The sequence below is a fragment of the Orcinus orca genome, chromosome 6 (assembly GCF_937001465.1).
Source record: "Orcinus orca chromosome 6, mOrcOrc1.1, whole genome shotgun sequence".
In the NCBI taxonomy this organism is placed as follows: domain Eukaryota; kingdom Metazoa; phylum Chordata; class Mammalia; order Artiodactyla; family Delphinidae; genus Orcinus; species Orcinus orca.
The window spans coordinates 17,799,239-17,826,125 of record NC_064564.1 but is presented as its reverse complement, the minus strand read 5'-3'; the positions used below and the strand labels follow the sequence as shown (position 1 = coordinate 17,826,125).

At 43.8% G+C, this 26,887-nt stretch overlaps 1 protein-coding gene across 11 annotated transcripts in view; it reads left to right on the top strand.

Annotated features, from left to right (window-relative positions):
- DOCK5 (dedicator of cytokinesis 5) overlaps positions 1-26,887 on the top strand; it is a 231,344-nt gene that overhangs the window by 140,869 nt on the left and 63,588 nt on the right. For all 11 annotated transcript variants that reach the window (XR_004483692.2, XR_007477822.1, XR_007477821.1 and 8 more), the window contains 10 exons: positions 6,404-6,501; positions 6,720-6,809; positions 8,274-8,374; positions 10,156-10,290; positions 14,685-14,796; positions 16,994-17,064; positions 17,665-17,771; positions 19,810-19,946; positions 21,887-21,982; positions 24,974-25,072. Coding sequence is in view for 8 of the 11 variants with exons in the window: in XM_004270673.4 (XP_004270721.1) it covers positions 6,404-6,501; positions 6,720-6,809; positions 8,274-8,374; positions 10,156-10,290; positions 14,685-14,796; positions 16,994-17,064; positions 17,665-17,771; positions 19,810-19,946; positions 21,887-21,982; positions 24,974-25,072 (1,046 nt within the window). In the remaining 3 variants the exon portion in view is untranslated. The remainder of the gene's footprint in view (positions 1-6,403; positions 6,502-6,719; positions 6,810-8,273; positions 8,375-10,155; positions 10,291-14,684; positions 14,797-16,993; positions 17,065-17,664; positions 17,772-19,809; positions 19,947-21,886; positions 21,983-24,973; positions 25,073-26,887) is intronic.

Below are 26,887 nucleotides of genomic sequence, written 5' to 3'. Positions count from 1 at the left end.
ATTAAACTCAACAGAGTGAGGTTCAGCGCTGTTACACATGGGAAAGTAAAAGCAGGCACCAAAAATTAAGCCAGAGAAAAGACAAAGCTATGGAAACGTGAAAAGATCCGTGGTTACAAAGGGCTCGGGGAGAGAGGGAGGGCTGAGTAGGCAGAGCACGGGGGATTTTTAGGGCAGTAAAACTGTTTACTAAATGATACCCTGATGGGTACGTGGATGCACGTCATTATACATGTGTCAAAAGCCACAGCCTACTGCACAGAGCGAACCCTAACTTAAACGATGGACTTCAGTTAATAATCTTTATCAGTGTTGATTCATCATTTGTAACAAAGGTACCACAGTAATGCAGGATGTTAATAATAGGGGAAACCCTGGAGCCTTGAAGGGGTATATGGTAACTCTCTGTACTTTGGGCTTAATTTTTCTGTGAATGTAAAACTGCTCAAAAAAATAATAAAGTCTATAAATTAGTAAAAAAAACAAACAAAACACAAAGTTAAGCCAGAAGGCATTCTGAGCTTTATGGAAGCCACGAGAAAATGGTATCAATGATATAACCCTTGTTAGGGAGAAAGAAAACATAAATAAACTGCTGATACGGGGTTAAGTAGTATAATGTTTATGGGAGATGATTTACAAGGTGTATCAAAGATTTTTTTTTTTTTTTTTTTTTTTGGTGGTACGCGGGCCTCTCACTGCTGTGACCTCTCCCGTTGCGGAGCACAGGCTCCGGACTCGCAGGCTCAGCGGCCATGGCTCACGGGCCCAGCCGCTCCGCAGCATGTGGGATCTTCCCGGACCGGGGCACGAACCCGTGTCCCCTGCATCAACAGGCGGACTCTCAACCACTGCGCCACCAGGGAAGCCCCAAAGATCTTAAATGTATTCAGACCCTTTGACCCAGTACTGTGACCCCTAGAAATTGAACCTAACTAGACAATGGGAGATGTGCACAAAGATTTATATATGAGGATGTTTCCCTATGATTCATAATAGGGGAACAGTGCAAAGAGTCTAAATGTCCAATAGTTGGGGTCAGGTTAAAGTATATAAGGTTATTAAATGATAAAATATATGCAGCTGTGAAATGTATTTCAAAACAGTCAAAGACATGGGAAAATGTTAACACTATGTAGAGTATAATCCCGGTTTTGTTTAAATATATGAGGATAATTTGGAGCTTACTGCCTGGGTTCAGATCCCAGCCCTGCCACTTACCAGCTGGTTCATCTTGGGCAAGTCACTTGATCTCTCTGTGACTTGGCTTCCTCAGTTTTAAAATGGGAGTAATGATAGTATTTATTTCGAAGGACGAAGTAAATTAAAATAAGTAGAAGCAAAGCAGCAACGTGTAGCACATTGTAAACACTACATGAGTATTAGCTGTTGTCATCATCATCATTATTATATGTACACAGCAAAAGGCTAAAAATAATTAAAAGTTTGGATGATAGTTCTTATTTCTTTATTCTTTCTGGTGTTTTCCAAATTTTTAACTAGGAAATATCAAAGTTTTTTTTTTTTTTTTAGCTCTGATGGTAGATGAGAGAAAGCATCGATGTACTTTTGGGGCTCTAAAGGGATATTCGAAAGAGACAGCGTTTACCAAACATCTAGTAGATTATCCTTCCTAGAGACTAGGTTTGAAGAAAACAAGTAATAAAAGTTTGTAAAATTAACTTATTAGAGATAATGGTTAGAGATAACCATATTGTTACATTGTTTATTATCTCCCAGGCAAAACTTTAGGAAGCAGTACTCAACCTGATGCGCTGATACCAACATCACACATCTTCTAAATGTTCCAAACCTGTGCTGTCCCGCGCCTTATGTAGCTTGCGAAATTTAAATTAATTAAAGTCAAGTGAAGGTATGACTGCAGTTCCTTGGTTGCATTCGCCCCATTTCAAGTGCTCAGTGGTTTTCTGTGTCTGGTGACTTTCCTACTGGACAGCACAGGTTGCAACGTTCCCATCATCACAGAAACTTCCATCGGGTAGAACTGTCCTCTTCCATTTGTTGTCATCCCGTTCCTAGTGTTTAGATCTCAAAAACACTCAACATACTTTAAAAAAAAGTCTCCAAGAATATCCTGTCCCAAAGAAGACTTAAAGAAGCAAACTCACCTAAACCATAGCGGGGTGACCTACTGTCAACCTGGATGGGGGTAGGAAGAGGGGACAGATTTGGGGAAGATGAGGTGACATCGTGGGCATCAGAGAAAATGGGGCATTCCCAGTGACACATAATAAGTGTGTTTGCTTTCTTCTAATTTGATGGGAGTGATAAAGAACCAATTCAGTTTCTTCTGAGAAAGAAGAAGCTGAGGAACATGAATAAATCATCAACTCTATGAGGGCATTTGTTGATCAAGAGGAGGGTAGCTGTTCTCCTTTCACTCGGAGGCCATGACCAAAGGCGTTTCTCCTTAGCCTTTGGAGGGCTATTCAGACTCCAAAGTTAAAAGCCACTGGACTTTGTTACAAACAGAGCCTGTAGGCACCTTCATTATTTTATGAATTATTTCAAAACTAGAACAGACTGATGTATATGGGATCATTTTGTTGCTGGGTCCATATGGAAGGTGAGGATAGAGGAGAGGGAGAGAGGAGTCGAGTCTCTGCAGGTGTGGACCTGTGCCAGGCCATTCACAGACATCTCATTTTACCCACCGACAGCCTAGCACGGGAAGACACCAATGTTGTCGTTATTAACCTCAGTTTACTGATCAGAGCGCCGAGCTCAGGTGTTGAAATATTTTGCCGAAACTCATAAGTGGTGGACTTGGGTCCAAAAACAGATATTTGTAACTCCAAAACTTAGGGTTTTTCTTTGTCATTCTTTTCGTTTTTAAACGTTATGGTCCCTAACCCTTTCCGACAGGTAATCACTACCCTAAATTTGGGCATTATCATTCAGAGTAGTGTGAATTCTTATATACTTTTTTTTTTTTTGGCCTCGAGGCATGTGGGATCTTAGTTCCCCAACCAAGGATCAAACCTGTGCTCCCTGCAGTGGAAGTGCAGAGTCCTAACCACTGGACCGCCAGGGAAGTCCCAATTCTTACATACTTCTGACGGTGATGTAAATTGGGACAACTTTGGATTACATTTAGATAGTATTTAATATGGTTAGAGGTGGTCATTCTTGGTAATCCAGAAATGTAGTCTAGTTTTTTTTCCCCCCCCTTTTTTTTTTTTTGCGGTACGCGGGCCTTTCACTCTTGTAGCCTCTCCCGTTGTGGAGCACAGGCTCCGGACGCGCAGGCTCAGTGGCCATGGCTCACGGGCCCAGCCGCTCCGCCGCATGTGGGATCTTCCCGGACCGGGACACGAACCCGTGTCCCGTGCATCAGCAGGCGGACTCTCAACCACTGCGCCACCAGGGAAGCCCTGTAGTCTAGTTTTATACCTCAGAAAATGCTGCTGATACCGGATAGGCATATGAGAATGTTTGCAGCAGAATTGTTTGTGACGGCTCAAAACCACAACCCAACTGGTTGTTTATCGACAGTAGAATGGATAAATTCTGGTACATCCATACGATGGGATAGATACTCTACAGCAATCAAATGAAATTAACCAGAGCTATTCATCAACCTGTATGAATCCCAGAAACACGGTGAGTCTAGGGCTGTTTCTGTAACACCGTGTCACCACTTTTCTTGCCCTAAGACCTTATGATTCACCAGATGCCAAATCTATTCCTAATATTAGTAGTGATGGGGCATGCAAATATCTCTAGGGGGTAAACCTCTAGACTGATTAGTGGGTTCCTTGCAGGTTCTTAAAGCTGCTGCGTGACTCTTCAGCATGATGAAGTATCCAAATCCTTTTCCTTAGGCAGCCCCGCGTGGAGTGAGGTAACCAATGGAACGGTGCGGTTGACTAGCACGTGGCAAAAACAGGAGATGGGAAGATGGCAGTGGACAGTGCCTAGTGGATAGGCCTAGCACAGTGCCTATTATTAAGTACTTACTTAAGGAATGAAGAAAGTGAAGAATTGTCTTGAGTACACTGCCAGCTTCCTTGGGACTCCTGGTTCTGTGTCCATCCATCTATTCAATCTTTGATCCAGCACGTATTGAATACTATGTGCTATGATGCGGTATAAGAAGGAATGCAATAAGGTTCCTTCCCTGAACTGTCTCAATGTATGGGCAGAGCCAAAGAGATACCAAGTGTGTTGTTAATTGTTTGCCCTAATACGTATGCGGACAAGGAGTGCAGATAGCAGAGAACGATTGGGTATGTCTCCCCAGAGGGAATAATGTCTGAGAGGGCTCTTGCAGTAGAAGTAGCAGCTGACTGAATACATAGTATTGGAAGTATTTCTGGGCATTTCCGACAAAGGGAAGACATATGCAAAGACAGGGAGCGATTGCAGAGCATGCCATAGCTTGGGGAGTATTGAGTTGATCTGTCTGACTGCGATGGGCTGGCAGGAGGGTCATAGGAGGGGCCTTACTGCCCTCTGTGACTGGTATTGGGACTTTATTCACTTGACAGTGGGAGGTCTCTAGGCTTTGGAGGCTTCCCAGGGACTGAACAGTCTGCAAGCCAGTAAAACAAACAGTGAAGCGAATTGACTGTTCTAATGAACAGAATACATTTTCAGCTGCTTGTAAATATAGATTTCTGCAAATCCATTGATTAAAAAGTACATATTGCTTCTTTTACTAGCTAATGCTCTGTAAATAGTAAAATGATGCACTAAACAAAACGATAAAGTAGTAACAGTCCATCTGCCTGCTTTGTCTCCCTGTTATTTCACTTTTAGTATCTAGACATACATTAAAGCTGAAAGGGACTTAAAGATCCCAAATTCTGCATTTTTAGATCCAAAAACACCTCAAGACTTTTGTCCCAGACTTACGCTAAGGACCATTCATCTGTTCTGCCTTCTTTTCAAGATAGCAAACCATCTGATCTGCTCATCTGTTTATTTCTTTGAAGAACTCTGGGGAGGCAGTATGACAGAGTAGCAAGGACATGGTTTTTGGGAATCAGATAAATCTCATTAAATTCCATCCATACCACTCCCTGGCAGTTGTGTGACCTAAGACAAGTAATTTAATTTCACAAAACCTCAGTTTCCTCATCTCAAAAATGGAACAAATAAAATCTTCTCTATGGTTACCAAAGGGGGAAGGTCAGGGGGAGGGATAAATTAGGAGGTTGGGATTAACATATACACACTACTATATATAAAACACGGAGCGAGAGAGAGTCATGGACATATACACACTAACAAACGTAGTAAGGTAGATAGCTAGTGGGAAGCAGCCGCATGGCACAGGGATATTGGCTCGGTGCTTTGTGACAGCCTGGAGGGGTGGGATAGGGAGGGTGGGAGGGAGGGAGACGCAAGAGGGAAGAGATATGGGAACATATGTATATGTATAACTGATTCACTTTGTTATAAAGCAGAAACTAACACACCATTGTAAAGTAATTATACCCCAATAAAGATTTAAAAAAAAAAGAAAAAATAAAATAAAAAATAAAACAGATAACCAACAAAGACCTACTGTATAGCACAGGGAACTCTACTCAATACTCTGTAATAATCTATATGGGAAATAGAGTCTGAAAAAGAATACATATTTATATATGTATAACTAAGTCACTTGGCTGTACACCTGAAACTAATACAACATTGTAGATCAACTATACTCCGATATAAAAAAAATCTTTTAAGGTAAAAAATAAATAAATAAAATCTGCTCTACAGCGTGGATATGATATTTAAATGAATCAATGCACATATATAAGTTTTTATTTTCCCCTCTGCATCCACTGAGATACACATAGTGACAAGGGACAAATTAAGCAATGCAGCAAATTAAAGGTAGGAAGGTTATTTAAGTGTTTCATCGGTAAGGCTGTGATGTCTTATATGAGAGACGTGAGTTCTATTCGGGCATCATTTTATGTTCTTGTACATTTGTGGTTGGTTTTTGTTTTTGTTTGTTTGTTTGTTTGTTTGTTTTTGAGGTACGCGGGCCTCTCACTTCTGTGGCCTCTCCCGTTGCGGAGCACAGGCTCCGGACGCGCAGGCTCAGCGGCTATGGCTCACGGGCCCAGCCGCTCCGCGGCATGTGGGATCTTCCCGGACCGGGGCACGAACCCGTGTCCCCTGCATCGGCAGGCGGACTCCCAGCCACTGCACCACCAGGGAAGCCCTTGTGGTTGGTTTTTTTCCTCTGAAGAAGGAAAGAAGACCCCAGGGTTTTCTCTGATTTAGGTAGGAGGCAGTAAATTAAAAGGCTGCATAAGGTATTAGCCACCGTTAGGAGCAATGATCTTTTCTAGAGAGCTCTGTCACTGTGTCCTGAAATGGTGTGCGTTGCTCTGCTAATCCCTGTCTAACGTTTATGGTTTGTGGTTGTTCTTCCTAGTTGACCTGTTAGGCTTGTTAAATTGGCGTTCGAACCCTCAGAACATTAAACACAACTTAAAGAAGTTAATGGAGGTGGATGGAGGAGAAATTGTTAAGGTATGTTTATATATTCACAGTTAGGACTACAGCCACTGCATCCTTAGTTCAATATTTTAAATTAAACCGATGAGTGTAAACATAAAACTTGTCTAAATTGGGAAGCAAGTGTGCCAATTTTTAGGAAAATGCTATTTTTAAACCTATTCTGTTGAAACCTAATTAGCCCCGAATTTCTTCAGTCTGGAGCAAATAACCTCTCTTTTTCTTATCTTCAGTTTTTGCAAGATACGCTAGATGCACTTTTTAACATAATGATGGAAATGTCCGACGATGAAGCATATGACTTCCTTGTGTTTGATGCACTGGTAAGCAGTTACACATATTATCTAGTGTTTGTTCTCACAACTGTGTGGTTTTTGATAGTTCAGTATTATAAGTAATTGTGATGCATAGGCCCCTGCATATGTATTTGTATACAATTCTCTGATGATTTCTCGAGGCTACATTCCCACAAGTAACATTAGATACAATTGACTTATAGTCAAGACGTTTATGGCTTTGTTTCCTGTTAGATCTTCCCTTTTGATAAGCTTTCTCCTTCTCATTAGGGAAAACAAGCTGTTTTATTACATTTGAAATCAGGAGTCCCTTTAACTCGCTTTAAAATTGTCTGGTCCTAAACCAGGAGATACCATTAACAAAGACGACTGTGGTTTGTTGTGTATGCGCGTCCTTGTGCGTTCTTGCAAGGGAGACTGAATTTGCAAGTCAGAGATGAGTCTTGGTCTCATTATGTACAATACGCAACCCAGCAGACAATTCAGATTGTCACACAAAGTACTAAAACATGCAACCCATTCCAAGACCGGAAATCCAAAGAAGGAGAGGGGATATCGGACTCTGGGAAGGTCAGAGATGGCAGTGGAGTGGCGGAAGCTGACACATCCAAACTTAAGCATCGTTTTCTGATTGTTGGGGTTCAAGTTCAGGGCAGAGTTTTCCCTGAATGTTGCAGCAAAGAAGGAGGAAGGTAAATTGTAGCTTCAGGTCATTCATCAACTTGCAGAGACTGGTAGATTCAAGAAGAGTTTAGGATGTTGACACTTAAGGATGTAAGACAAAGAGAAAAATGCCCCCAGCTGCGATCGCACCTGGCCAGGTTTATGGGCAAGAGAGTCTATGGTAATGACTCCATGGGAGAAGGTCTGGAGATAGATTCCCGTGGGACAGAGCAGCTGGCAACGGGCATGTGTGGAAGGTGCCCCTTCTTTTGCTCTCTTCTATCACAAGTAGGTACAAAGCGGTTATTTGTATCAGTAGATTCTGTGTCCGGTAGTGATAAGAGTTAACATGAGCAGAAAATTGAGACTCAAAAGTCTGGTGACTTCAGTTATTAGGGGCACCCACACTGCGCTGAGGAGACGGATGCCCTGCAGTATTTCATTAGCTGCACCCTTGGGTTAGTGTTTACTATTCCCATGGGAAACCCTTCCCCACACCCTTCCCCCTCTCATCCCATTTTCTTCCCCGACTTGGTTACCTGGGCGCTGCCCTCTCTCTGAGGCAGTCCGCTCTCCGAGGCTAGGGGTGCTGGCTTATACTGGTTTCCTCACAGCATTTAGCACAGTGCCTGACACTTCATGGTCCCTCTCTGTTTGTGCTAAATAAAAAGAAACCCCAAGACTTGACCTCAGCTCTGGAATAGTCACATGGGAATGCTACCGTAATGATCAAGAAGGAAAAGCAAGTCCCAGACGTTCAGCTCCAGCTTGTTGATGGAATGCCGGGGGTTGTGCTGTGCTACTATTTATGTTTTCCACCTTTGGCAGGTGTTTATTATTTCACTGATAGGCGACATCAAGTTCCAGCATTTCAATCCCGTCCTGGAGACCTACATCTACAAGCACTTCAGTGCCACTCTGGCCTATGTGTAAGTACCAGGCCTGGGCAGGGCTTGTGGCTGGGTTGTCGGGTTCGTGCTCTTGGGACCGGGTTGTTGAGAAACCAGAGGGACGTGAGCTGAGTATACCTGCCTCGAAGCGCAGAACCTTGTTCTAAGCTTCCCTGGGGAAAGTGGGAACCGTCTAACTATTCTAACCATGGCAAAGGGATTACATTCAAGGCCCTGCTTTCTGGGAAGTTACGGAAGAGATGAGGCTGTACTTCTTTAAGAATCCAGAGCATCTCTAGGTGAGGCGTTGAAGCTGTTAGGAGCACAGTCCAGGACAGGGGACCCCATCCAGGATCTTCGGAGGTGGGTGTCAGTGGGATCGGCATGAGCCCCGCTGGGATCAAACAGAGGATGAAGCAGGACGACATGCGATAGAACTGAGGGTCGTTCCCTCAGCTGTACACCGCAAGTGCTTTGTAGAATTTATTACTTAGAGGTTATGAGAAGATTTAATTTTTTTTCTTTTACGTAAGAGGGAGTGGTCTCCACCTTTCCCAAAGTGCAGCCTTCTTTCTGTCTTTGGTTTATGAGCCCCTGACTGATGTTCACTCTGAGCTTTGCCCTGCAGTGCTCAGCTCATCATGCCGTTGGCTGTGGCCTGTCACCCCGCGCCTTGCATCCTGGTTATTGTGCAGAGCAGCGTGACAGTGACTGGAACAGAGTTGAGATGGCAAAGGTCTTTCTGACGGTGGCTTATGCCAGCTCGTGCCAAGTGCTGCTGACCTGCTCTGTCATTGAGATCATTGATCTCTCATGGCTTTTTCTGAACTAAACAAGAAAGTTCTCAGTTTTATTTGCATAAAGGTCCAGACATGTAATAAAACATAAGTGACCTAGAAGAGGTGTCATGTGGCATAATCCCCAATTAACACAATGGATGTAATGCCCGCTGGGTTGGGGGAAGCAGCAGATACACCAGTGACAGGGCTCTTTCCACCCTATAGCCTCACTTTCTAAGTAGGCAGCAACTACAAGAGATGAAATCCTATCATCGGGTCTTTATTATGCAGAGCCAAATGCAGCACTCCAGGTGGTGTGTTTCTGGTAATCTGGGTTTATTTGCAAGAATGGATCAATTCCACATGATTCCTGTGAATTTTTCTTAATATTAGGAAAACTCAGAGATTCCTAGAAGGAAAGTTCAAAACATCAGTGCCCTCAAAAATGTGAGATAGCCCAAGATTACAACAACGCCTAGTCCAAAGACTCTGGAACGACACAAAGAACCACCTAAAAGTCCCAGAGCAGTTTCATGTGATCAGATGCTCAGAACCATGGGTTGCTCTTCTTTCCACACTAAGTAGAGTTTCCATCTGGCTCCAGTTTATGGATCCCAAACAGCTGGGGCAGACTGGAGGGAATTAGACTGCTTTTAAGGTGACTGACTACCTTTGGCAGACAATCCCTCCCTTACAGAAACACCTGAGCATGTCTGTATAGCATGCCAGAGATTAAAATATACTCATGATTCGAGTCCCTTCAAGTCTTTGATTTCTTGATCATTTTTTAAAACCCTGCAAAGGGAAAGAAATCATCCCTTATTTCTAAGCAGAAGGGAAGCTGCAAGCCTAGACCGCAATGAGAAAACTAAACTACGAAGGACTTAACTTCCCTGTTCAGGGCATATTCTAGAAGAAATAATTACTATAGTTGTGATTTCTACTTCCCCAGGAGGCCAAGTTCCCTTCTATATAGCATACCCCAAACCCCAGAGTACCACTGTGCCCCATTGACATTTTTCTCCTTCTTGTCCTTTCCAGGAAACTCTCCAAGGTACTGAACTTTTACGTGGCGAATGCAGATGACTCCAGCAAGACGGAATTGCGTTTCGCTGCTTTGAAAGCCTTAAAGTACTTGTTTAGGTTCATCATCCAATCTAGAGTGCTCTACTTGAGGTAATGGTGACTGTAATACAGTGTTGACGCTCTCCATCCTCTCTTCCCATATTTTTCCTTAGTCCTTATGCTCATGTTCAGCTCTGTGAGCAGCTGGGTCATGGAACTAACAAATTTCAGAACTTCAGGGTGAAGATGAGGGTGCACTACACAACCGTTAAAGAAGTTTCATGTGACGTCCTTTTGGATCAGCAGAATTTCTAGGGCAGTAGTGACAGCAGGACTTAGGGATGCAGGTGGCTACAATGTGCAACTTACTGAAAGTCTTTGTTGGTGACAATAACTAAGACGTCAGGTTCCTGTGATGAGATTGTATTTAATACAGCGACGGGCTTCATGATGATGCTGGGTGTGTAAATCTAGGATCATGAGCTGTTGTTGGGAGTAGATGGACAGTAGTGACAATTGATTGGAGGAGTTGTTTCCTGAGGTGTGTGTTTCTTTGCTGACACCAGGCTTAGGTACCTGGGAAAACTAAGCCCCAGAGATACGATAATTCCCAGTTTGGATTTCTAGAATAATCGTTCCATCAAAAACAATAGAAGTCAAGAATGAGGAAATAACTCTTCTGGGAATGCCCACAACTCCAGTGCCATCTCTACCCTTCAATAATAGCTGGATTTCCAAACTGTTAAAATATTTTTCTAAGGCAGGTTTGGAAACTAGGTAGATAACGTGCTAATATGTTAATACGAGTAAAGCTGTAGGTAAGAGGATTTCAAGCCTGAGATTTGAGCGTGTGTATTTTTTTAACTTTGTGTTTTTAAAAAAACTCATAAAATTAAAGGCAAACAACATGGAAAAAAAACTTGTAACTTATAGTACAGTTCAAAGGTCAGTAGATTTACTAATTAAAGGCTCTTAAAAATCAACTAAAGAATGGTAAATATCCTTACTACAAAATAAAAACATAATTTACAAAAGAAAACTTCAAATGGTCAGTTAAATTTAAAAAGAAATTTATACTATTAAAATGCGATACACACACACCATCTTTACCTGCACATTTAATAACGATGAAAAATCTTTATCCTTTGGTGAGATTGGACAAAAATTGGCCCTGTGTTCTATTGCTGATAGGAAGATAAATTCTTAAGGACAGAAATTTGGCACTGTGAATAAAAATCAAACACACACAGAGCAAAGGAAGATATCACATTTGTCCAGTAATACCCCATCTAAAAATCTATCTAATGGAAAAAAAATCCATCAGGTATAAACAAAAAGGAATGTTAAAGTATGTACATTCAGCCCTTTCAAATGTAGGGTATGTTAATGAGGCAGGATAACCCTGATAGGTTCTTAAATATTAAAACTAAGGTAGAAGACATAAGTGTAATATGATCTCATTTCAAAAATATTTCAGGATTGGACACCGGTTAGATATGAGTACACTGTAGATAAGAGGGCTTTAAGTAGGTTTAGTTTTTATCCTTTCTGCATTTTTAAAGTTTCTACAATGAATTTGTACATTTTTATTGTTTTTAAACATGTTCAATGACTTAAAAGCTGAGTTGGACAAATGACAGCTCCTCCTTCCCTAGTAGAAGCAGTCAGTGTTCGCCCAACTCAGAGCATATGCACAGCCTCTGTAGTCCCCGCTTTTTTCCAGGTGGTCTTTTATAGTTGGATCTTTGTGTTTTGTAATTATGTTGAATTTCCACATATTCAGTTAGGGTGTCCTACTGAGGGAATATTCCCTTACCTAAAAGTTTGTATAGCAAACCCTGATGTCCAGCAATAAAGATCCTCATAAAAACATAAAAAGAGAGACTTCCCTGGCAGTCCAGCGGTTAAGACTCTGCGCTTCCACTGCAGGGGGCATGGGTTCGATCCCTGGTTGGGGAACTAAGATCCCGCATGCCACGGGCACGGCCAAAACAAACAACCAAAAAACATAAAAAGAAAAAAACCTTAATTGAGGAAATTTTAAAAATATTTTCCACTTATGATCCACTAGCTCTTTTACCCTTCATAATGTTGCGTTGCATCTGGGCCATCATTTTCACCGTCAGATTGCATGATACCAATGGAAAAGCCAAGTTAATTAACCCATGAGATGAACTAAGAGAGCGGCTGTGTTGAACTTAGTCCCTAATGGCCTGTTTACGGTTATTTTTTCCCCTGATGTTTTCTCATTCTAAAGAAGAGCTTGATCTGGGATAGAGGGTCTGGTAGTCTGCATTCTCTGATTGCTTGGATTTGATAGACACAATAGGACATTGAGAAGCTCAGTCGTATTAGTCCCTTTTTTAAAGTCACAGCGATAGGGTGCCAGCTGCTGCTCTAGGCCCTCCAGCAACATTGGCTTCTCTTGATTCTTTAGCTGTTCCTGCCCAGATGCCAGTTCCCGAGAGGCCTCACCCACCGGCTCAGCTCAAACAGCCTTCCCTGGTCACCGTCATATCAATGCCTTCCCTCCTAGCCCTAGATCTGGGGATCTGCTACTAGATCTTGGGATCTAGCAGCAGATGAGACAAAGTTCCTGCTCTGATGGTGCTTGTGGGTTACATCGAGGCCAGGGAGGCATATAATAAAGAAAGAAACCCACAAGGTCATCTCAGATGGATAAGAGCTAGGAGGAAAGATGTTGATGTGGCAGTGACCAGGGAAGGCTCCCTGAGCTGAGCTGGTGGGAGAGGCCTCTCCAGGAGCTGGGGTTTGAGTTGAGACTGAAAGATGGGGAGATAGCCTCTGAAGATCTCAGGGAAGAGAATTGCAGTGAACATGAACAGCTAAAGAATGAAGAGAAGCCAATGTTGCTGGACTGTGGAGACTGGGAATGGGAGGATGGAGCCTGGCAGGCGGGTGCGTAATGGGGGCCTTCTAGGTCACAGCAAGGAGTTCGGAGTTCATTCCAGGGGTCTCGGGAAGCCACTGAAGGGTTTCAGTTAGAGAAGTAGTGGAATCTGGCTTACATTTTACATAATGATCTCATCTCTTGGGTGGAAAGTGGATTATCAAGGGTTAAGAGTGAAACCTGGCTGACCACTTAATAGGCGGTTCAAATGTGAGATACAGTGGCTCTGTCTCTCAGGAGACGCAGAGAGTGGACTGATTTAGCGGGAAGAGAGAATAGGACTTGCTGTTAGATTTGGTGGGAGAATGGGAGAAGGGGAAGAACTGTAAATAACTTCTAGGTTTGGGGTGCGGTTTGCCAAGACGTGGGCTATTTAAAGGTGAACAGGAAAATCAAGTGAGTTCTGTTCTGGGTATGTTAATTTTGATATACTTTGTGGACTCAATTGCAAATAAAGTTCTTTTCTAAAGTTCTGCAAAATGGATGAATGGAAGATTAGCAGAAACCCTCTGATTGGATAATTTTCTGAGAAGTTCATATTCCATGAGTACCATATAAGATACAGGTGCACGGAGGAGACTAATGTAAATATGTATATGCGTGTACGTATGTATTTGAGTGTGTGTATAAAATTCTAAGTTCAAACCATCCCTACTCTTGACAGTTGGTGGTAAGATTGCCACCCAGTGTAAATGCACTTGGACTACAATTTGGGGACTTTTGTGTTTCTGAGAAATGGGCCAAAGACCTTCTGATTTCTACTTATGAGAAAGAACCAACTTTTCAGTTGATAGCGTACTTTAATCAAACAAGCACGAATAAGCAAAGACCAAGGCAGCCCGTGTCCTGGGAGGACACTGTCCTAGAGGCAGGTCGGCACCAGCGTGGCCAGTTCAGTGGATAGAAGGATGCTAACTGGACTTGCAGACTGGGTTGGGCTCAGAACGTTTCTAGGTTGAGCAGCTTCTCTACCCCTTGTCTGGAACTTGAACGCAAATGATCAGGGCTTGTTGCGGTGAGACAGAATGATTCAAATGGCAGAGTGATTAGACACAAAGATCAGAAGAGGAGAGAGAGGCAGGAGGGGAGGCGTGGAGGTGGCAAGACTGGGCTGTCAGGGAAGGTAGCTGGGCGGGGAGTCCCCTGCTTGCTGGACATTCTGCTAATGAGCTGAGGATGGTAGCTTTGCATGCAGGGCTTATCTGCTACTTGAGGCAAAGCTGCTTCCAGCCATTCCCTGCTCTGTGCCGGAAATGCCCGCACGCCACTAGGCTGGAGGACATCACCAAGACTGGCCTTCAGACAGCTTCAGGGGGACAGTGGGAGAGCTCTGTTGTAGGACTTTACATACAAATCACTACCTTCCTTTTGTCCAGGTGGGGATAACTTCCCAGCTACTGGGCCCCTTCCTGAACCACCTAAGAGCACGTGTGACTCCTCTGTGCACGGTATAAAGAGGTGACCAGTGAGGCATGGGCTTCCAGCATTGTGTAGGCAACAGATCTGTTGGAAAACTTCTTTGAAAGATGGAGAATCTGACCTCCTTCTCTCTCTTTTTTTTTTCTTTTCCCGCCTTCTCTTTTTTTCTCTGAAGATTTTATGGCCAAAGTGAAGATGGAGATGAATTTAGTAATTCAATCCGCCAGTTATTTCTCGCTTTCAATATGCTGATGGACAGGCCTCTGGAGGAAGCTGTCAAGATCAAGGTCAGCTTGAGTAACTTTTTTTTTTTTTTGCGGTATGTGGGCCTCTCACTGTTGTGGCCTCTCCCATTGCGGAGCACAGGCTTCCGGATGCGCAGGCTCAGCGGCCATGGCTCACGGGCCCAGCCGCTCTGCAGCATGTGGGATCTTCCCGGACCGGGGCACGAACCCATGTCCCCTGCATCGGCAGGCGGACTCTCAACCACTGCGCCACCAGGGAAGCCCCCTTGAGTAACTCTTAATGCTGTCGGTGAGGATGTTCTGGGGCAACATAGAACTGGCCATGGTGGGAGATAAAAGAAAATTAATCCTAGTTAGTTCGTGGAAAACTTGTTAATTTTAGAATGACTTATAGAAAGTAAAGGGAAATCCCTTTATTTTAACTTTTATGTACACTTGTATTTTCAAATGTTGGTTTGCCAAAGACAAGCTAGCTATTTATTTATTTTATTTTTATTGAAGTAGATTTGATTTACAATACTGTGTTAGTTTCTGGTGTACAGCACAGTGATTCAAATATATATATGTGTGTGTATATGTATATATTAAATTCTTTTCATTATAAGTTGTTACAAGATGTCGAATATAGTTCCCTGTGCTATACAGTAAATCCTTGTTGTTTATCTATTTTATATACCATGGTGTATATCTGTTAATCTCATACTCCTAATTTATCCCTCCCTTCTCTTCCCCTTTGGTAACCATAAGGTTGTTTTCTATGTCTGTGAGTCTGTTTCTGTTTTATAAATATATTTATTTGTATTATTTTTTAGATTCCACATATAAGTGATATCATATGATATTTGTCTTTCTCTTCCTGACTTTGCTTAGTATGATAATCTCTGGGTCTATCCACGTTGCTGCAAATGGCATTATTTCATTCTTTTTTTCTGCTCTGGAGTGTTCTATTGTGTATATGTACCACATCTTCTTTATCCATTCATCTGTCGATGGGCATTTAGGTCGCTTCCATGTCCTGGCTATTGTAAATAGTGCTGCAATGAACATTGGGGTGTCTGTATCTTTTAAATTAGAGTTTTCATCTTTTCTGGATATATGCCCAGGATTAGGATTGCTGGATCATATGGTAACTCTATTTTTAGTTTTTTTAAGGGACCTCCATACTGTTTTCCATAAAAATGGGCTCCACCAATTTACATTCCCACCAACAGTGTAAGAGGGTTCGCTGTTCTCCACGTCCCCTCCAGCATTTATTATTTGTAAACTCTTTGATCATGGCCATTCTGACTGGTGTGAGGTCATACCTCATGGTAGTTTTGATTTGCTTTTCTCTAATAATTAGCGATGTTGAGCATCTTTTCATGTGCCTGTTTTAAAGACCTAAATATAATCTATGACACCGTAAAACTCCTAGAAGAGAACATAGGCCAAACATTCTCTGACATAAATCGTAGCAATATTTTCGTAGATCAGTCTCCCAAGGCAAAAGAAATAAAAGCAAAAATAAACAAATGGGACCTAATCAAACGTAAAAGCTTTTTCACAGCAAAGGAAACCATAAAGAAAACGAAAAGGTAACTGACAGACTTGGAGAAAATATTTGCAAACAGTGCGACCAACAAGGGGTTACTTTCCAAAATAGACAGCGCATACAACTCAATATCAGAACACCCCAATCAAAAAATGGGCAGAAGACCTAAATGGTCGTTTCACCAAAGATGACAAGCTACCCTTTTAGACGTCCCTTGAATGGCATTTCTGGACCCTGTGAGTTCAGCCAGTTGATCCTGATGATGATTCAAGCAACAGGCTTTATTCTTAGGGCTCCCCTTCTTCCCAGAAGCCCGTCGTCCCCATCGTCTTCATCATTATCCGTTTTTTGAGGTAAAATACGTAATCCCTAAAGACTCAAGTTCGTGCTTTCTTTTTTGCTCTCTATGGCAACTTTGTGAGGGAGATGTCCAGATTTTTAACTACTTCCTTGGGTAGAAAACTGAATTCTAAATGGACAGTGGCTCTTGGGTGGTGAGGGCAGAAAGCTGTGTCTCTGGACTTTTCAGGAAAAAGATCCTGGGAGATCGTGTAGAGCAACATCAGCTTTCTTCTTCATTGCGAGAGTGTCTGTGTCCAGTTCCCTGTTGAGGATCCCAGCATCAGTCGTTTCTTCCTGGGATCAAGCAGGAAATTCTGTATTTGTCCTGCTTGGCAACTGAATATGCCTTCGGTGTTTTTCTTGCAGGGGGCAGCCTTGAAGTACCTTCCTAGCATCATTAATGACGTCAAACTTGTGTTCGATCCAGTAGAGCTCAGGTAAATGGCCAAAAACATTTGTTTCTTAACAGAGAAGCAGCCCCCCTGCTGGCTTGAGCTTAGGCGGCTACATATGCTGTGATTCTTCTAACACGTATTGACCGAACACCTTTTTGTGCTCATTTCTGTGGAAGCCATAAAAGAAGACACAAAGCCAGTCCCTCGGAGAGGTTTGCACTTTCTCCAGGGAAACGAGACACACAGACATAAAATTAACTACAGAAAAAAGTACATAATAATACGCTTCCAGCCCTATATCTAAGTACCCCCGAAATGCCGAGTCAGATGGTGATGGACACTGGGGTGGAGGTAGCCCGAAAAGACTTTTGCAGAAGTTGAGGGTGAAGGTAGGTCTGCAAAGCAGGGATGGACCTGACTAATTTGCCAGTTTAGGCTTACTTAGCTCCCAGGCTGAGCCCTGGAGTGGGCACGGAATAGAGCCTCTCCTTTGCTTCCTAGAGACAGACTCTCAGGTCATTGTGGAGAGAATTCCAGGTAAACCTGTCCACGCGTAAATAATTTCCCAGTAGAGGGGAAGAGCGTAATGCTCCCTTGAACTCGGCAGAATGAAAACAGTGACTACTGGGGTTTCTCTTGCAGCGTACTCTTCTGCAAGTTCATTCAGAGCATCCCTGACAACCAGTTAGTGCGCCAGAAACTGAACTGCATGACCAAGATAGTAGAGAGCAATCTTTTCCGGCAGTCGGGTGAGTCTCCACCAAAAACTGCTGCTTACAGAAATCCCGGTCTTGTGTCTTCTTCAGCCAACACTGCCTTTTTTTTTTTTTTTTAATGTCAATAATGTCCTTGCCAATCGTTTGCTGGTACTTGAGGACCTCCTGGGAAACCAGTTTTAAGGAGAAGGTGAAGTCCGTTCAGCATTCCCATAGTTCCTGAAAGAGCAAAATCATGTGTTCTTTCATCTTTAATTTGAACTCGTGTTTCATTAATTAGCAAACTTTGTCCTCAAAATAGGAACCCCATAAAGTAACAGGCAAGCAGTAAAGACGGTCCTTTTAAACAAATGCATCTCCTTTGACTTAGAGTATAACGCCAGTAACCAGGGGCTGGGGCAGGCAGCAATGCCATGGGGCAGTGATGTTATGGGGCAGTGATGCCGTGATGCTGTAGGGCAGTGATGGACCGCATGCCACTTATACTGGCTCGGCGGAGCTGGTTATGCACATCTCTTCTCGACTCCGTGCCCGGTCATGTCATCTTAGTGGCTGAAGAGTGACCATGGCAGAAGGACTTACACCATGGAAACTGGCAATCACTATAAATCAGAGAGGTTTTGGGGGGAGCTGTAGGAGAGCCAGACTACCGTCATACCGCTGGGAGCAGAGAGGAGAACACTCTTACACTGATAAAAGACTCTTCATTTTGTAACTAGAGTCAAGCACATAGCCACCAGGTGGAAATCACTGTGTTCCTGTCCCGAAGTTGACATAGGAAAGAGGTCCAATACCTGGTTCTTTCCCAGTAAACCCAAGACTCGCTAGGGTGGGGCAGCTGTGGGAGCTTCTTTTGAAACCACCACCAGGTCAGGGAGTCCCAGAGGGTGACTCATGCTGTGTGTATTGGCTGGAGGGTCTGAGGACTGGCGGGACACCTCAGAAATAGGAAAAGTTGAGTGAGTTGTTGGTGGGAGAACCCTTCTAGCCTTGCCCCTGGCTAGTTATGTAACTTTGGACGAATGAGGGACCTTCTCTAAGTCTCAGCTTCTGTTTCTGTGGAAGGATGGACTTGAACTAGATCATATCAGCACGTCTTTTGGCTCTGACCTCTTCTGAGCCTCAGAATTTGTGCTTAGACATTTCAGCTGTTCCAAGGACCCAGTCGGGGGAGTGCAGAAAGCTAGTGAGGGCTCTCAAGTGGAAAACTTAATACTAGTCAACCTCTTACTACGCTGTGATTCCCTCTGCCTCTAAGGATGCATAAACCATAAATGAGACAACAAAGGTGCATTGTTTGAGCAGAAGAGCACGGATGCCCTGGAGGATTCCAACAGAGGAAGTAGTATCACCATTCCCAGTCGTTTCTGTTAGTGCCCAGAATGTCTGGACTCATCAGAATGATATTTTATCATTGTGAAAGATCTCAGAAGGAAGACGTAGTAGGAAGATAATACCTTACTTTATGAAGTCCACGTGCCTGCGAAAGCATGAACAGAATGTCTGTGAAACACTGAGGTGTGCTGGTGGAGCTCAGTATTCACAGGAATTTTCGAGTACATTTTCTCCATTAGGTGGAACGTTTCAAAAAAATTAAAAGCATATACCTTGCTTAGTTTATTCGTTTCATATGACTTAGCTTGCAAGTATCAAGTTGGCTTTTTTTTTTTGGCTGTGCTGTGCAGCTTACGGGATCTTAGTTCCCTGACCAGGGATCAAACCCATGCCCCCTGCAGTGGAAGCGCGGAGTCCTAACCACTGGACCACCAGGGAATTCCCAAGTTGGCCTTTTTTTAGAAAAAAAAAAGCTAAAGAAATTGTTAAATACTTTAAACATTTGGCTACGTGGACCCACAATAGGTGGGATTTTCTTTGTTTTTAAGGTCAAGGTACTGGGCTAAAGTTCCGTGCCTAAAACCACGTGCTCCTCGGTGGCCTGGAGGAGCCCCTGCAGGGCTGAGTGCAGAGCTGGGAGCTGGGGGGACAGGCAGAGAGGGAGTTGCAGGAAGGAGCCAGGCAGTTCGGGGGGGCACTCCTACAGCTGGTGAGTGGTCTGCATTTTCCCCCTCAGAGTGCAGAGACGTGTTGTTGCCTCTGCTGATAGACCAGCTCAGCGGCCAATTAGACGACAACTCCAGCAAGCCTGACCATGAGGCCAGCTCGCAGCTTCTGAGCTACCTCCTGGAAGTTCTGGACAGGAAGGATGTGGTGAGTCAAAGAGTCGCTGATGCAGAGCAGAGCGTACACTGGTCCCATGGCCTGGGATAAGAACCACTGCACGGCTCTCCTAGTCCCAGGCAGTTGAGAACCTGGGCGCTGGGGCAGGCTGCACCCATTTTAGAGGTGTTTAGAGAGGCTTCTCCCGGCTAGACTCTGTCATGCAAATCTAGGTCCAGGGAGATCCACCTACTGCTGGGGCTGCTACTGGTTGATCTTCCTGATTGGCCCAGTTTGCCTATCACTGAGATCCTGCTGAGGACTTTTCAGATCCAGAGCCCTGTTTAGACTTGTTAGGTAGAAAGCTCTACCCTGTTATACCTCTGATACCTGACACCACTATTGTAGATCTACCGGAGCTTCTGAGAAGTTCTCATTTTATGTTCTCTCTGAAACTGATCCTTCCTTCTGGAGCCTAGTAGAAATGATGTGTGTGTTTTTTTTTTAATCTCACCTCATCTCCTCCCCCTCAAAAAACCTGGGGCCACACTGCCCGGATTTTCCATGTTCTAGAGATAGACCTGTCATAGCCTCCACTCAAGAGGCTGGAGAACTTTGCAGAATGTTTTCAGTCGAAGACAAACCATAGTCGCTACCCCCCATGATGGCTACACGGCACCCGTGTTCCTACAGAGGCGGGTGTTATGAATCACTTTCATTTAAAGAAATAGGAAGCAAGCAGAGAAATAATAAAAAGCAAGGAAGGAAAGAAGGGAGGGTGGGAGAGAGGGGACGCTACCGATACTTGGTGTTTTAATAAAATTACCTAAATAGCAGTGATCTAGTTGTTGGAAGCATTAAGCAGGAGATTCGAATATCTGTCAAGAAGCAATAATGGGTAAAGGCTTTGAAAAGGCAACTTGAATATTGATAAGTTGGAGCTGAAGGAGTATAGCATCAAACCACAAGAAAGGAAAGAAGGAGAAAGAAAGACTGAACATTCATGAGGCACTGTTGGGCGCATCAGCACAGCTAATTCCTGTATGCGATCTTTTCTTTCTTTTCTCGCAGCTATGAAAATAGAAACTCCACAAAGTTAAATAATTGCTCATGGTCACACATGACAGAGTCAGAATAGTAAATCCCCGTCTTAGTCTGCTCGAGCTGCCGAAACAAAATACTGCAGCCTGGGTGGATTAAACAACAGAAATTTATTTCTCATAGTTCTTGGGGCCTGGAAGTTCAAGGTCACGGTGCCTGCATGGTTGGGTCCTGGTGAGGCCCTCTTCCTGTCCTGCAGATGGCCACCTTCTCGTTGTGTCCCTACACGGCCTTTCCTTGGTAGGGCAAGCTCTCAGGTGTCTCTTCTTATGAGGATACTAACCTATCAGTCCCAGGCCTTGTCTTCACGACCTGATTATCTATCTCCAAAAGCCCCATCTCCAAATACCATCACATTAGGGGTTAGAGCTTCAACACAGGAATTTTGAAAGCGAATGATCAGTCCATAACAATCTCCTCGACTTGAATTTCTTGTTTTTTTACATCCTAGAGAGGAGGTAGCAAGAACTTCATGTTTTCGCCTTTTTCTTCCCACTTATGCGCCGAATTGTCCTGGGTAACCTGATCTACGCAGCATCAGGACCGAGTACCTCGTGCTAGCGGGAGTCTCCATAAACTGTTGAGTTGCTGGCTACAGGGAGCTCTCAGCGAGCCCAGATGACCTGGGTCATTAGAGACGCTTTCTTCCCCTGCATCCCCTGCATCTCCACGTTCATCTTTTAAATGTCAGAACCAATTATGTTCAGCAGATTCCTTAATAACATTATGTATCGTTCTGTGACAATGTTTCCCCCTTTTGGACAAGAGATTGCTTTGTACTGAAGAGCCAGGATGAGAGTTAAAGAGAACTCTCAGCAGTCCAGGGTTTCTTTAAGAAAAGTGAAGCTGAGTCAGAAGAAGTGGTGTCCATCCCTTTGTTTCCCCCTCAGGGTCCCACGGCGCTGCACGTACAGCTGATAATGGAACGGCTGCTGCGAAGGATCAACCGGACCGTGATTGGGATGAGCCGACAGTCTCCCCACATCGTGAGTGTCGCCCAGGGGACCACACAGCCACCGCAAATTCTTTTTTTTTTTTTTTTGCGGTACGCGGGCCTCTCACTGTTGCGGCCCCTCCCGTTGTGGAGCACAGGCTCCGGACGCGCAGGCTCAGCGGCCATGGCTCACGGGGCCCAGCCGCTCCGCGGCATGTGGGATCTTCCCGGACTGGAGCATGAACCCGCGTCCCCTGCATCGGCAGGTGGACTCTCAACCACTGCGCCACCAGGGAAGCCCCACTGCAGCTTCTTAGTGTCCCATCCCACCTGCCCATTGTGGGGCTTTCGGGAGCAGTGTCTTGAGACCAAATTCACATAGGCCCCTCCCATCCCAGTTTCCAGTCTGCGCTGCGGGCTGGGTGGCATAGCTCCCTCGGGAAATGAATGGGGTCTAGAACTTTACAGCCCCCCTGGATGAGTGACTCTTTCGTTATAGCTGTGAGTAAATCTGATGCTGATTTTCTCTTGAGGGAAAATGATCTACCAGGGAGGTAGGGGAGGCAAATGGGGGAAGATTTTAAAGGATCTCGCCAGTACAAATCATAAGGAGCCTTGCTCATAGGGAAGGTGAAACCAAGGCCTCTTATAATATATTAAAGCAGAGACCCACTGAGATATGCAGGCACCCTAGGTGGACTAAGAACTTGGGACCCATTCGACCTAATGCTCTTTCAATATTTGCTTAATATTTTATTTCAGGAAAATGTGAGCCTTGGTGAGCAGAAAATTAGGGCTTTGGCTGACTGCATTTAGCATTTCCTGTATTGTCTCAAGCAGTTTAGTTGTAATTCTCAATGTACGCATGCTCTATGTGGATCTGCCTTTGTTAGAATGATAACAGTAATAGTATGTCCAGCCAGCGTGATGATAATGGTAGTAGTCACTGTTAGCTTATTTTTCTGTGTGTGCTAGAAACTATCTTAAGCACTTCATTTGAAAGGTCACACCAAGCTCCATTGTGCAAATGAGGAAACATGCAAAAACCCGAGCAAGGTTACACAACCACCAGGTGATTGAGGTGGGCTTTGGCCCTGGGCAACCAGCCTGGAGGCGGTGCCTTGCATGCTGTCAGCCGTGCCCACCCCCAGCAGCTCACCGAGTTATGTTCCCAGCTATGCACTATAGTCACCGTGAGAGGAATTCTGATTACGTCAGTTTTCCCCTTCGTATCATATTCCCTGTGATATTTAGTGTGCTTAAAAATCGGTGCCCTGTGGTACCATCCAGCCCTTGTGGTTCAAGGAAAAACCATTTAAAGAACTTGGGATTAGCATGCTGTTAGAAATGTCAGTGTTGCCCTGGCCTCTTATTCTCCGCCTGTTATGTCTATGAAACGTCAGATAAAAAGTGTGATCGAGACCAGAGGTAACTGTTGAAAGGCCGAGTTGCATCATCACTAAAATGAAGCATCTTTTACTAAAGGTGCATCTTTTGCGATGCTAAAATCTCTGATTAGATTTTTAATCAGAGGACATAGAAAAAGAACTATCCCAAATTGCTGTGGTAAATAAAAACCATTTATTCAACAAATATGTATTAAGAAACTACTGTAAGCCAGGCGCTGTTCTAGATGCTGGGGATATATCAGGAAACAAAACAGACAAAAATCACTGCCTCAGAGAAGCTTACATTCTAGCAAGAACAATTACAAAAAAATAAATGGCAGAGTTTAGAAGGCTATAAGTGCTATGGAGAAAAAAATGAGTGGGATAAGGGGAGTTAGGGTAGAAGAGTTACAATTTATGTAAGCTGATTAAGAATGGCTTTCCTGGGTCTTCCCTGGAAGTCCAGTGGGTTAGGACTCCACACTTTCACTGCCAGGGACCCAGGTTCGATCCCTGGTCAGGGAACTAGAATCCCACCAGCCGCGTGGTGCAGCCAGAATGAAAAACAGGCTTTCCTGAAAGGGTAAAATTTGGACAAATGCTTGGCAAAGGCCTGGAGAAACAAATAGTGTTAGGTGCTGATGGTAATGCAAACTATATGCTGATTTGGCAATATATATCAAAGCCTTAATACAATAAATTTACATCACTTTATAATTAGAAAAATAAACTTTTCTAAACAAAAGAGACCTAAGACAGACATTCATTCAGAGAGAGGTGTACATGGATAGTATTTCACTGTTTTTGTGTTTAGGAAGTTATTCTCTCCATCCCAGGAACAGCTGTATTTTCATCTCCTCTGTGCCAAGTTCACTTAAATTTGTGTTGTTTTCATAACTATATGAATACAAGAAGATACTACCTTAGATACTTGCCCTCTGGCTAGAAAATTAAGTCTGTGGCTCAAATATGGTTGGACTAGGGGAAAGCACGTTGAATATGTAATTCCTAGCCTCAAAAATGGAAATGATGGTAATCATCTAATTATCCGATCCCTTTCTTCAAACCAGGTCCACAATTACACAGCATAACATGCTAGGAATCACTGGCCAAAGGGTTCTAGAGCTGGTGGAATGACATTGAAGTGGTCCAGCAGGGAGCTCTCCTAGCCTCTCTTCTGCTCTTCCACTCAGTTTTATGACCTCTCTTCGACCTCTCTTTTTCCTCTTTGCATTCCTCCAAGCTCAAATTTATTTAAATGATGTAAATACTTTGGATGTTTCTCCCTGGACCTCTCTATTACACCTCGGTCTCAACAAGCAACTCAGGGTCTGCAAGTTGTTACAGCTTAACTAGTCATCTACCTGAGATCTTACAGTCAGTATCCCCTGACCTACAGGATTTCAGAGGTCATGGCTAATCATAGGATGAGTGAAGCCCTCCACACTGCTTCACTCAAACCTGGAAGGACCTTCTTTTTAGCAGAAACTGCAAAGCCCATGCCTTTGGACCTTTAGAATGCAGTATGTTTCCAGCGTGCTGGGGTCCCTGCATAGTTCATTGGGTGGGAAAAACCAAAGTACACGCACCCAAATCTTGGCTTTGTCAGTTGGTGGTCTAAGCAGCTGGGATTTGTGTTTTCCGTCTCCTTCCAGGGGAGTTTCATTGCTTGCATGATTGCCATCCTGCGGCAGATGGATGAGAGCCACTACAGCCACTACATCAGCACTTTCAAGACCAGACAAGACATTATTGTAAGTTGTCTTCATTGGATCCTGGTAACTTAAGACTTCTCATATTTTCGCAGAACTGAGCGTCATGAGTCTGGGGTTCTCTTCCCACACACCTCTGAATGCTGTGTCGCTTTCCACAGGGGTTACAAGAGGGAGAGTTTTTCTCTGCCCACAGGATTTGAAGAAGAGTCCAGTACATATACCAGGAGGTCCTCACGCAGCCACCTACGTCTCTTGGATTTAGAGAGAGCCCATATTTAGAAACATTTGGGTGACCTCTTTTGCTCTCAGAAGAGGACAGTGTCCCATTTTCAGGGACAGTAGTCACCCATGCCCTGGCAAGGATTTTAGGAGGCAAAGATGTTCATGGTCTTTTAAGATGTGGTTGATGTCGTCCTTTTCAGTATTCCCTGGAGAGGGAAACAAAAAGAGGTAATACCTGCCTCCAGGTAACAGTTGTAAGTTATCGTTAGTTGAAAATATTCCATTCTCTTCTGTTTTAAACAAGAAAATTGTTCTCATAGTTACCATTAAGCATACAGCCGAAGGTGGCCCAAGAGGCTAAGTTAGATCTCTGGCTGCTTCCCCAGGATCCTTCCCTTCAGGGAATTGTTAGTGGCTGTTAAACATCCCTGAAGGTGAGAATTCCCTGGCTGTCCAGTGGTTAGGACTTGGTGCTTTCACTGCCGTAGCCTGGGTTTAATCCCTTGTCGGGGACCTAAGATACAACAAGCTGCATGGCCCAAAAAAAAAAAAAAAAAAATCCCTGAAGGTATTGTCTTATCCTGTGAAGTAGTGGGCTGGACAGGGAGCTGTATTAACAGGCAGGGTCTCATTGCACTCATCTTTGCTCCGGGTAACTTCGCATCATTCGTGCATATTCCAATTTTCTTTATGCTCCAGATTTTCCACTTTCTGCCTTTATTATACTGATAGCATGTAGCCAGTACACCCAAAGATATCCAGCTCTTTATTTGCCGGTCACTCTCCTTTCTGTGAGGTCTACATGAAGGAAAAACACACAAGGAATTGTACTGTTTATTACTATTAGTTGTAATCGATCCAGTGATGAACCCTCAGAGCACTGTCCTGGACCACAATAAAGGACTTAATGGGGCTTAGTCTGGAGTCCTATGTGGACCTCCACGTAGGCCATGCTCTGGCTGGCAGCGTGGTACAGGAATCTGTAGCGATCCATACCTGTGCTTGCAGAGATCTGGGCGAGAGAATTAGGAAGAGGGGAGAGGTGGGGAGAGGTGGAAGCCGAGGGTAGCAGTGTTTCTCCTCCGTAGTGGGTTTAAGAACACAGGCTTTAGAACACCTGGATCTGGGTTTGAATTCTGACTATTCTGCTTCCCCCTATGAAATTTTGGGCAAGCTGTCTAACCTCGCTAGACCTCAATTCCTCCTCGGTAGGATGGTACCTACCTGGGGGCAGGAGGTAGTTAATGTGAGTATTGATGAGTGGACATGTGGAAAATGCCTCACTTTGTGCCTGGCGTGTGTTACTAGCTATGAGAACCAACTACTTATAATAATGGTAATGATATTACATTATCATTACATATATAATAGTATTATTATTATGTAAGATAAAATTAATATAAAAATAGTTTAGTGACTTTTTTTTCAGATTCCCTTCTGAAAGCAGGAAGAATAAAGAAAGTTATACTAAATTCAAACTCTTGACAATTTGGCTCCTTTAAGTAAGCAAAAAGAAGAAAAAAACAAACAAACCAGATTTAACTCCTATTCTCCAGGACCGTGGTGAGCTCTTCCCCTGCATCATCTTTTTTTTTTTTTTTTTTTTTTCTTTTTGCGGTACGTGGGCCTCTC